This window comes from Hypomesus transpacificus, chromosome 19 (genome assembly GCF_021917145.1).
Source record: "Hypomesus transpacificus isolate Combined female chromosome 19, fHypTra1, whole genome shotgun sequence".
NCBI classification, from domain to species: domain Eukaryota; kingdom Metazoa; phylum Chordata; class Actinopteri; order Osmeriformes; family Osmeridae; genus Hypomesus; species Hypomesus transpacificus.
In genome coordinates this window covers 5,816,541-5,828,434 of record NC_061078.1, presented here as the reverse complement: position 1 = coordinate 5,828,434, position 11,894 = coordinate 5,816,541, and the positions used below count along the sequence as shown (strand labels likewise).

Sequence of the window (11,894 nt, the reverse complement as noted above, 5' to 3'; positions counted from 1 at the left end):
TGTGCGTGATCTTCAACAGGGATAGCCCCTGGGCCATGCCTAATGAGCAGGGACTGGCCTGCTTATATCTTCCAGGAAGATATCTCTATCTCTCTCCTTGTGTTCATTTCCACATATAACCTAATTAGGATTTAAGTGCGTAAAGACAATGGTACACAATGCTTTTTTGCGGCATGGCGCGCATCTGCCCTTTATTGTCAGCGTTAAACCTCGGCACAACTAGAGGGAAAGAGAGAGCGTGATGAACGCCAGGGATTTTACACTCGGCGCTGAGGTACATGCGTACAAGCTGCTCATTCAAGCAAACAGCGCCCACGGCTTAAATGAGCCTCGTTTAGTGCCATTACTTCAGTTGAACCGCGGATAGACCGCCTCCTCGTCTCCGCTCTCCCTCTTCTCCGCTCTTTTTATCGCCAAACAGTCTCTTGCCAAATGCACGCTTGTGGTAAAACTGGACGGGCTGGCATTAGAGTCTGAAACCTCGTGGAAATATGTCTCATTCGTTTAAGTGGAATTAACGGCGGCTCTTCTATACTATCGGGAGTGGTTGAAGAAATCGTTTTACGCGGAGGGAAAGACGCGCAGGATAGTTTTCTTATAGGCCTATAGGCGATGGGATTAAGAACATCGGAGAAAAGTTGTGTTTTTGTGAAGAGCATATCGTTGCCTTCCTGGATCCGTAACATGGAAAGATAAAGTGTGTTTTGCAGAGAAGCTTCAGGAGACGCAGCCTACTTGGTACCGCCAAACCCAGGAGAGGAGATGCACACGGGTGAGTTAATGTGGTAGAGCTAACGGGAGTTGGATAGGTTCTGTGTGTTAGAGATTATAAATTGATTCTTAAACTTGACTACGGTGGCATTACAGCATCTATTCTTGTATGTGGTGGTTGTTTTTTTCGTGCGTTTTTTTCAGTTGAGAATTGTGTTTTGTTTAGTAGCCACGAAGCTGTTTTAATGTGATTTAAGGAACACCAGAATTCCATAATTTCACCATAGTCTACAGGTTTAAGATTCATGTCCAAATCCAACCGTCTCCAGACTCGAAATATTCCGAAATATTCGGAAAACAAAACTGCTTCTGAAGATGTTAATAGGTCTGATAAAATAATAGCATATTAATAATAATAACAATAGCATCTGCGATTAACATTACGTATGTAGTGCTCAAACTTCGCTTCTTTTTTTTGCTCTTTTCGCCTGTGAACTTCACTGCGCTTCAGCAGATCAACGGTCGAACTCAAGGTGCTGAAGTGACAGCTCCCGCTGATTCGCACCACATCTGGGGCACAAGCCACACCAGTGATTTTGCGGCTCCTTTTAAGCCGCCACAATCTGTTTTAAATCTCTGACTGTTTTACGTCTTTGCCCCCTTGTGACCGATCGGGAAACGCCAATATGTAGTGGTCTACCCTAATTTATGTCGTCTACACAACCCATGACTGCACCAACCGATTGAAACGGCTCAGTCACTGTGGAGCCCAAAGTAGTCATGCAATGTGAGGAAAACATGGTCGAAAGCAAACCTACAACTGAACGCTGTTCAATCCTTCTCGTGTCCAGCATGCGTTATTTAAAAGCAACAGTGAGGACAGCCTTTCAAACATTCTCATGTGGAATTCATAGAAACCTCATATTGAGATGTATTATACATAGCATAGCACCTTGTGTGAGGCATGTCCTGTGAGTCATATTCTTCTTCGGAAACAACCCAGAAAGCAACATCTACTGTATGCAGCCTTTACAACCTTCTTCAACTAACCTTGGAACCCATACATTGACAAGTAACAAGATGCAATTAATCTCCATTCAGTGCGACTTGTGTACTGTGCTGTGCTGTCCACAGTGAGAGGAAAGGATCTTCAAAGGTGTCTATCATGGTTTATATGTGCTCCCCCACCTTCAAACCCTATTCCATGATTAATGGAGATGGATTGGCTGAGAGTCGATGTGTCTTGGCAACTAGTTGTGTCTGTGTCTGTGTGTGTGTGCGTGCGTGTGTGTGTGCGTGTGTGTGCGGGTGCGTTTGGGAAAGCGAGTGTGTGCAGACGTGTGTACTTGCTGTCGTATGTGTGGGCTTATCTTCAGCGTTTCCTCATTTGGGGCATGGGGTGCATATCGGTGTGTGTGTGTACGTTTCTGTGTGCGTTTGTGCACGCATGGGTGCGTGTGATTCCCGGGAGAAGTGCTAAATGCACTCCCTGATTCCCCCTCTGCTCCCCTGGACGTCTGCAGTCTCCCTGTGTTTCATTATGCAATCTGTCATCCCCACACTCCCTCTCTAATGCGATAGCAGCAAGCCAGCCTATTATGGAGCCAGTAGGGATAAACCTACATCAGCTTATCAGCTGAAGACAGCGTTGTGGTCTAAAACATGCACAGGGGTAGTATGGCTGGTGTTAGAACTGATTTGGTCATGCTCAGTACAATACCAGCCCTGTTGCGTCTGTTGCCCGTACCTGATTGCTTTCATCCCAACCCCTCTAAGGCCCGTCTCGTCTACAGGTGGTTGCCTGGGCTTTAGCTCATCGGGCGAACGCAGTCGTAAGGTGATCGGATAGCTGTGTACTAGTCTGATGCGTTGATGTAGATCTCTTTGCGAGACGTTTGGCCTCTGCTGCTGACGTAAGCCACGCGGCGCGGGTGCAGATCTGTTCTTCACACGTTCTCTTCAGAGTCCCTTCTGCTGCTCCAGTCCTGCTGTGGTGGTTGAGAAATCAGGCCAGCTCAACTCCACTCAGTTCAGTCTTGTGGAAATGGTATTAATAGCATCCCATCTGAAACCATCTCAGCAAATGTATAACGGTATAAATCTATCTAGTTTCCTTTTATTCCGCTGTAGGTTGCAGAAACACACAAGGCTGTCCCTATTTATAGACGTGAAAGAGAAAGGTTATAATGTATTGACTGGGTTGGTTTGGGTCCTGATTACCATGAGTGGAAGATGGTGTGGAGTATGTGTGTGCGTGCGTGCGTTTACGTTCATGTATGTTTACTGCCTCTCACAAGATCCCTTCTGCTATACCATTGGACCTGTTTCTTTGATGTATAGGTTACTACCGACTGGTACTATGCCTGGTCCTTTGATATAAGAAAATGCATTTGTAAACACAAGCTAACTGATTCATGCTGTTTATCCTCTACAGCCTGGATACTTTTAATTCTGGTAGAAGAGGGATTTGCTCTGGCACAGAGAACTAAAGGTACCTCCTCACCTTGTACTACTAAGATTAAACTATATCTGATAATGGTTGATACTGTTTTAAGTGTTATACCTTTTGAATAACTGCATATGTATCACTAAATAAATATTGTGGATGGATGCCAGGACACAGATTAAACCCCACTTCTGGTCCAGAGAATCCTTTAAAAATAGATTATTCAGGATGATCTGTGTCTATAAGCAGTCCTTGTATGTATGGCATTATATGTATGCATCTTATTTTCAAAGAGGTTTGAGAAAGGATTATTTATTAATCCTTTCATTATTTCATGCATTCATCCCTTCATCCATCCAATCACTCATTCTGTTTGCAGAGTCTCTGAGTGATGAGGGCCCCCCTCAGAGTCCTAATGACTGCGGTACCTGGGTCCGCAACATCAATGGGGGAGTTTTCACCTCTCCCAACTATCCTGGCACCTACCCCGCAAACAAGGAATGCACCTACATCCTTGAAGGTAAGGAAGGGGGCGTTATGGTCGATTTATCGCTGTTATGTCTGTTAGTGTTATACGTTTTCTGCTGGTCAATGGGGGCTTGAGTATGGAGGGAAAACCAGAGATCTCATGCATTAAAGTTAAAGAAACTGAGATATCTAACCATCCAGCAAACTGTTAGAGGTCTCTTGTTAGTATTGGGAGGTCTGTTGAGGAACGTAACTGCCTCCATCTGTCTTTATGATTCACGTACGGCCTCTGTGGTGTTTTGGAAAGGAGAAAGCTGGTTGTTGGCTGATGGGGCGTATATTTGGCTGTTTGCCGGGGCAGCTACTGTTTGAGCTGTCTGTCGCTGCTTTTTATCTTTTTGGATAGGGAAGAGCTGTTTTACTCTGTGTATGTGTGTGCGTGTGCGTGTGTGTGTGCGTTCGTGCGTGTGCGTGTGTGAAGTAAGAAGAGAGCTTCGGAGCACCTGGTGTGGATCCGTAGAGGGAGATCTGTTGTAGCTCAAGGGCTCCCCCTGTGGGTGAAGCTAACCAACTACCCTTGTATAAACGGCAGACTATAAAGCTGTACTTTTACACATTCTGACTGTCTTCTGACATATTATTAAAATAGAAAACTTTCCCTCAGTGTCAGTCTGTAAACCATGTGCTACAACACCAGTCAAATACATGACTCAAATCCAGTGATACTCTGTACCACTCATCTGTCTCCTACGCAAGAGTATTATTAATATTTATTTAGAAACATTCATTCACCATCTTACATAGTAATCCAAATTCACACAAACGCAGTTGGATATTAAAGTTGTGATGCTGTCTTTGTGGTTTAGAAAAATATATATGTTGTAATTGTAGTTGTGTCAGTTGCTTGTGAGATTGTACTGCTTCAGCATGTTAGGTTTTGTCTTGCTCCAATAAGCAGAGTAGCCTAAACAGTTCTCCCTTTAACACAGATATAGGCAATCTGGGTCATTCATAGGCTCAGAGGATTATTTACATGACAAGTGAACTTGTGACCGCTGTTGTATGGCTGAGGCAGTATTTTGTTCATGGTTCCGGAACAGAAAGGCAACATGCTGCCTCGTCAGGACATTTCTCTTCATCGGACAGCGTTCTCTTTGGTACATTTGAGTAAACATTATTTCATGGATGCTGTTGTTGCACATACTGGATGTGTAGAGGAAATGTATCTTGCCTGTGCAGTGCTTCAAGTGTGTCTCTCCCATCTCGGCCTCCCCTTCCTCCTTCTGCCTCCCCTCCTCCCGCCCCCAGCGCTCCCCAGACAAAGAGTCCAGCTGGCTTTCGATAAGAACTATTACATCGAGCCCTCCTTCGAGTGCCGCTTCGACCACATCGAGGTCCGGGACGGGCCGTTCGGCTTCTCTCCACTCATCGACCGCTTCTGCGGGCAGAAGAACCCAGGCCTGGTCACCTCCACAGGCCGTTTCATGTGGATCAAGTTCACCAGCGATGAGGAGCTGGAGGGGCTTGGCTTCCGCATCAAATACACATTTATAGCAGGTACCACTGATTTATGACTCACACATGCAAAGCTCTCCTCAAATATAAGTTCATGGCAGGAAATACAAGTTTGTAATATACACCCGCATGGGATCATCAAATACACATGCAGATACACATCCAGCAGGAAATACATATTCAGAACACGTGCCTTCATAGTTTGATCGCATACACATTCATAGCAGGTAATACATCTTTGTAACCTTTTAAGCTTCACTTTCAGATGTAGTGTTATGAGAGGAGGTAAGATGAGTTAGTGATCGAAGAATACTTACATGATAATTGTGTCTAGAGTGGAGACGATGATTCTAGTGGCTCACACAGGAACAATACTCCATATGTTGTTCCCTCTCTGCTGCGTTAAAACACAGAGCTGTAATCAGCAACTCCCATCAGGCTGCAGATATTTCCCCCGGCGTGGTCCTTCACACGATCTGCTCAGCTTTAATGGGATCTTATCACCTGTTCTCAGCTCCCACATTTCTGCTGTGTGAACCCAAAGTTAAAAAGAGTTTTCCTCCTTATCATTCCAGACCCTGATTTCCATCTGCACGTGGGAGGACTGTTAAATCCAATACCAGGTAAGTTGTGCGAAATGTTTACCAGTTTGGTCCAATACAATCTCCTTGGTTCCTGGATATTTGATTCTATCTCTTCAACTATCCCTTTATGTTCACACATCGGCTTTTCCTATTTTTATAATCCCCCCTCTCCCCCTCTCCCCCTGTCCGATCTCCCTCTCAGATTGCCAGTTTGAGATTGGGGGTTATGATGGCATTATCCGCTCCAGTCAGGTCGAAGAGGAGGACAAGATAAAGGCTGGCGATGCTGTGGACTGCATCTGGACTATCCGCGCCCCACCTCGGTCCAAGGTCAGCAGCTTTTTCTTTCCTCTTCATCTCTTGCCCTCAGTTCTTCCTCTCCTGGGGCTCAATGGGTCCTCATGAGGCCACTCACTACAGAGGTACAGCCACGGAAGACAACACACACAAAACACATGTATGAGTGCGCACACATGCGCGCGCACACACACACACACACACTCAAACACACGTACACACAGTTATGCAACAAGACACTAGCACTGGGACACGCTCCGTTCTCTGGCCTCGTTCTCTCTGCTGAAACAGTGCAGCAGAGGATCTAGAATTAGCAGCAAGTCAAGCAGGGAGCAGCAGGTATTAGGCCAATGAAGCGGAAATCGCTGAAAAGCAGATTCAGCAGTACAGGGAGGAGGCTAAAAGCAGCCACTTAGCCAGTGCAGACTCAGGCCCTCACTTGTGCTAAATAGGCTGGATTTCTCTGAGATTAATTCACAAGGTTGGCAAGAGCAAGGTTGAGAGAAGGAGCCGTTATTGACAGACTAGATGGAACAAGCAGAAATCAATTGACTGGTCTGGGATCATAACATCTCCAGGGTGTTCAGCTTTAGAATGTGCACACGTCTGCTCCGAGGATACTTGCCAACTGTTGCGTACCTTCTTTACACCTTGAATACGACATACATCTCATCACAGTACCATGTCAATAGATGGTGTATGGTTTGAAAATGCACCCCCCCCCCTCCAGGTTCATGGTTCTTTACCCAGCTACCACCACTCCCACTTCAGTCACACCAGATCAGTGATTATCATAACACTGGTAGGGAGAAGTGCAAGAATCAAATCATTCATACTCTACTTTTTCTGCTTTCCATTTCCACCCGTGGTTTTGTGTTGTGGTTCTATAGATCTATCTGCGCTTCATGGACTACCAGATGGAACACTCCAACGAGTGCAAGAAGAACTTTGTGGCGGTGTACGACGGGAGCAGCGCCATAGAGAACCTGAAGGCCAAGTTCTGCAGCACCGTGGCCAACGACGTCATGCTCGACAACGGCGTGGGAGTGATCAGGATGTGGGCGGACGAGAAGAGTCGTCTCAGCCGCTTCCGAATGCTCTTCACCTCGTTTGTAGACCGTGAGTAGTTACTGGTAGCGCCATCATCCTAATAGAACCCTCACGAAGGGTTCACCATCTGTCTTGCTGCAGTAAAGCAGATAGTGTACAGTCATGTACACTATCAGTCATAATCACATATAACCACAGATACATTTTTTATATATTATATACAGTACATACAGTACAAAATTAAGAATTCTATGCAAAATTCCTATCTTTTTTATCATCTACAGTATACTCCTATTAGCACTCAATATTGTCTGAGGTGCTTGTCATTGTAGTAACATTAATCACTGTCGGCTGTATACTTTATTTCCCCCCGAGTAATACGAACGCAAATAGGTATGAAATGCATTAATGTAGGGAGAGACAGTGGATTAATCAAGGTATATTGGAAGTAGCTAAGTACCTCCAAAAATTTGGGAGAATGGAAGTTCTCTCCTCTCATGGTTTAGTTCATTAAGCCCTTACTAATCTTCCAGGCACACACTATACATTTATGACAGGCAATGTTTAGAGTGCTATTGATGAATACGCCAGATACTCTGCTATCAACAGGGCCTGAATGGCTAACTTCATTCAAGGCTTAATTCTTGTAGAAGTATACAATCTAGTTGTGTTCAAAGCATTAATACTGGGAAGCGAAATGCTAATCACCCACAGTTTTCACTGTGTGACTTATGGAAGCTAACAGGTTCTTGGTATTCTAGTCACAGTCTGACACAGTCATTGTAATTACAGGTCACTCAAATAGGAAAAGTGGAAATTCATCTCCCATTGATGAAGTGAAAAGCTTGAATTGGGTTTCAAAGGGTAATTTTTTTATTTGTAGCCAAGCACAAAGCTTTGCCATTTTGTATGCCAGTTTTTCGACACGTGCAGTTAAAGGTTGTATGTAAATTTAAAGAAAAAGCTAGAGAAGAAATCATTCTTTCAGCACTTTCATTAAATGCCTGAATATGTTAGATGTTAATTACTGCTTTCCTTTCTTGACTCTGGTTGAATGCTAATGCAGTCATAGTCAGCCAGCTCATCACTATTGCAGCCTCCTAATGGGTTTGTAAATTCAAAAGTGTAAATTATTTTCCTTCTTTTGGGAGGACAGAAGTGCTTTGCAAACAACTTTTGTGTCAGAATTCAGAATACACTGCATATATTCCCTCTCTATCTGAGCCAAGCTTTGACTGATAGGCACAGACCCCAGTTTGGGATGAGAAGACACAAACAGATCCATTCGTCTTCATTAGTCAGTAAACAATAGACCTCTAGGCCCATTTATCTACCATCTACCACCCCTGTTCTCATCAAACTGTATGATTTCAAAATATAACCAGTTGACACATGCTCACACATTCTAGCACATTCTAACATGCATTCAGACTGGCTCGGGCTGGCCCGTTCCATCATTCTGGTTACCTCTGCAACCCTGGGTGCCCTCAGGGGGGGAAAGGGAGAAAATGGGCTACGTGGAGCAGGTCTGACACCCCTGTGAAGGGGCTGTTTGAAGGCGAGAGCCGCCTAATCGGTTTGGAAGTGAGCGCAGAGTGAGGAGAGTAGATCTGCGTAGTCGACGGGAGAAGAAGGGGTGGTACGATCCCCCTCGTCCCACTGTCAGGACCATTTAACCCTGCCGCACAAGATGGGAATGAGGCCTAACGTGTGTGTGTGTGTGTGTGTAAGGTCCACTGTACCAGAACCAGTCTACAACCAGACCCAGCCTCTGTGTATCTCCTAGCCCTCCTGAACAAAGGCCTGCCAGCCACATTCAATTACCATGCCTCGCCAGCACATCACCACTCGAATCCTAACAGCCAGTTTAGTCTGGAGGCAAACACACACACAAACACAATATAGACACCTGTCACACAAACACACACACACAAACACGCATCGTAACAGGCTATTAAGTCTGGAGGCAAACACACATGCCCACAATACATCTGTATTGTCACACCCGTCATACACACACACAGACACACACACACACACGCATCCTAACAGCCAGTTTAGTCAGGAGTCTCATGGCGCCCGGCCATCTGTGCCTCGTGATGGCCGTCGGAATTGATTTACTGCCTTTCACCTCCTCCCCTCTCCCCCCTCTCCTCCTCATGCCTCCACGTACACACTGCTGCCACAGCCGTGAAGGTAGCAGTCGTCTCCCCTTCTGATCCTGTGCCGTCGCTGCAGATGAAGATATATGGCTCTGCATGCCGTCTATTACTGAGCCTCCGTGTTAGCCGTGGTAAATGCTGTTATCGCTGATCGCCAGCAATCTGTAAAAGTAATCTGTAATATCTGCTTCGTCTCACATCTCCAGCCCCCTGCTCCAGCAATACGTTCTTCTGCCACAGCAACATGTGCATCAACAACTCGCTGGTGTGCAACGGGGTTCAGAATTGTGTCTACCCCTGGGATGAAAACCACTGTAAAGGTCAGTGGAAGGACATCTTCAATCATGCATGTGCTCTCGGGATTAGAGGTGGGGGACTGGCCTTTTACAAAAAAACGGTTTCTATTTTCTCCTGTCCTTTCATCTCAACTTATCTTTTATCTTTTCTCCCGGCCTCCTCTCCTATCCTTTCCTCCTCCTCCTCCTCTCCCGCTGTCTTTTCATATCCTCTCTTTCTTTTCCTCTCCCACTCTCCTACCCATAGAAAAAAGGTCTAAGGGTCTGTTCCACCAGATCACTAAGACCCATGGCACAGTGATTGGTGTGTCTTCTGGAGTGGTTTTGGTTCTGTTAATCATCTCCATCCTGGTCCAGATGAAACAGCCCAGGAAGAAGGTGGGCATATATATTTGTTTGCTTTCTAAGTCTGCCCAATTCTCTCTCTGAAACTCAGGTTTCTTTATTTCCTGACCCTTTCTGTATCAACAGGTGGTGGCCCGCCGGCCGGTCTTCAACAAGGCGGGCTTCCAGGAAGTGTTCGACCCTCCCCACTATGAGCTCTTCTCCCTGCGTGACAAGGAGATCTCTTCCGATCTGGCGGACCTATCAGAGGAGCTGGAGAGCTACCATAAGCTGCGGCGCTCGTCCACCATGTCGCGCTGTGTCCACGAGCACCACTGCGGCTCGCAGGCCTCCGCCGGAGGCAGCATCAAACACAGCCGCACCACCCTCAGCTCCATGGAGCTGTCCTACCACAACGACTTCTCCAAGCCCCCGCCCATGAAAACCTTCAACAGCACCAGCAGCTACAAGAAGGGCTGCTACGGCTATAAACAGACTCACGACTGTGCCGAGCAGGTGATCGAGGACCGCGTCATGGAGGAGATCCCCTGCGAGATCTACGTCCGCGGCGGAGCCGGGGGAGGAGTCGGGAGCGGAGTGGGAGGGGCGAGCGGCATTGCCGGGGGACACTGCGGGACCCTCAGCGTCCGCGGCAACGGTGCCCGTAACAACACCAGCGTGGTCGACCCCCAGCAGCGTTCCATGTCAATGGACTTCTAGTGGAGATGAGAAGATTGGGGGAGACACAACCTCCCACCTTGCCTCACACTCATTCAGTATGTCCTCCAATCAGATAGGAAGGACTCTCGCATGCAGGTGTCTCTGATTTGCTCTGAAGAACAGGACACTACCACTCAGAGAAGGGCCAACACAATAGACATTCTTATCTAGAGTTTTTACATCCATTTACACGTAATGCACAGATATAATAATGCTTCTACTTATAATAACTTATTTGAATCTTAATTTCTGTCTCTTGTACTGTGTATTAAAACAATTGTCAATTTCCATGCTGTTGCTTGGCTTTTAACTCCTTCATTTTGCATAGTTTGATTTTAGTAAAGATGAAGCCTAGATGATGACGTGATGCTGATGATGAGGCAAAGCAGGCTTAGTAGAGAGAGCTCCACAAAACAGTTTGTCTTGAGGAGGAAACACTGAGAGAAAAAGAGATTGATTTGCTGTATGTGTTCTCTTAAACACCCTGCAATTTGATGTCCATTTAGATCATTTTTAAACCATAACTAAATGATATGGACTCAATAGGAACTGTCATGAGGACAATCAAAGATAACACAAAACATCTCATGTCCAGAGAAGAATAAGGGAATGTAAAATACTTAAATAACAATATTTAACTGATGGGAAAAGTAAACTACTATATAACCAATAGGTTGAATATAGTAATACCTTAAAGTGGTATGAATAAGCTTATGCTTGAATCCAAAATAAATGAGACCAATTCCAAGCACTTCTGATATCCATATCCTATTATATATCTGACCAGTCAGTTTTATAAATGAAAGATCGTCGTAAAAAGACGGTTGGCAAGTTGCAATAGTTACCTGAGACTGTTCATCAGTTTGGATAAAATGAATTATGTGTTTCACGTGAAATCCAGTGTATAAACAAGCACAACCTGTTTCTTGAGAGACAGAGACAGACAACACGCCATACTTCTATTATTTTACTGCTGGTTGTACAGTTTTATTATGTTGGATTAAAATATAATTTACTCATCGACCTTTGTCTGCCTCTCAATTCAGTTTTAAAGACAGTACTGACGTGGAAGGTAGATAAGACATTTTCTTAGTTCGCTTCCACCATCCAAATTAATGTCATGTTGAATAAGACATCTGAAAGACCTGAGCATTTGACTTAAACGAATTAATTAAATGAATGAATCATTCATTAGGCACAGTTGTGGCACATTTCATTATAATTAGTTGGGAATGTCAGTAGGGAAGTACTTGTTTTGTAACACAAATACATGTGTTTATTTAATTTTCGTTACGGAGCCTAGAGCTACTGTACCAATGAC

At 45.2% G+C, this 11,894-nt stretch overlaps 1 protein-coding gene across 1 annotated transcript; it reads left to right on the top strand.

The window, feature by feature from the left end:
- Nucleotides 1–350: 350 nt before the first annotated feature.
- Nucleotides 351–11,537, top strand: LOC124481920 (neuropilin and tolloid-like protein 2). Its single transcript, XM_047042211.1, has 10 exons — nt 351–772; nt 3,146–3,202; nt 3,537–3,677; nt 4,934–5,182; nt 5,716–5,763; nt 5,927–6,054; nt 6,912–7,140; nt 9,440–9,553; nt 9,777–9,907; nt 10,001–11,537. The coding sequence occupies exons 1-10, from the start codon at nt 763–765 to the stop codon at nt 10,571–10,573; spliced, it is 1,680 nt and encodes a 559-aa protein (XP_046898167.1). The 5' UTR covers nt 351–762; the 3' UTR covers nt 10,574–11,537.
- Nucleotides 11,538–11,894: the final 357 nt, after the last annotated feature.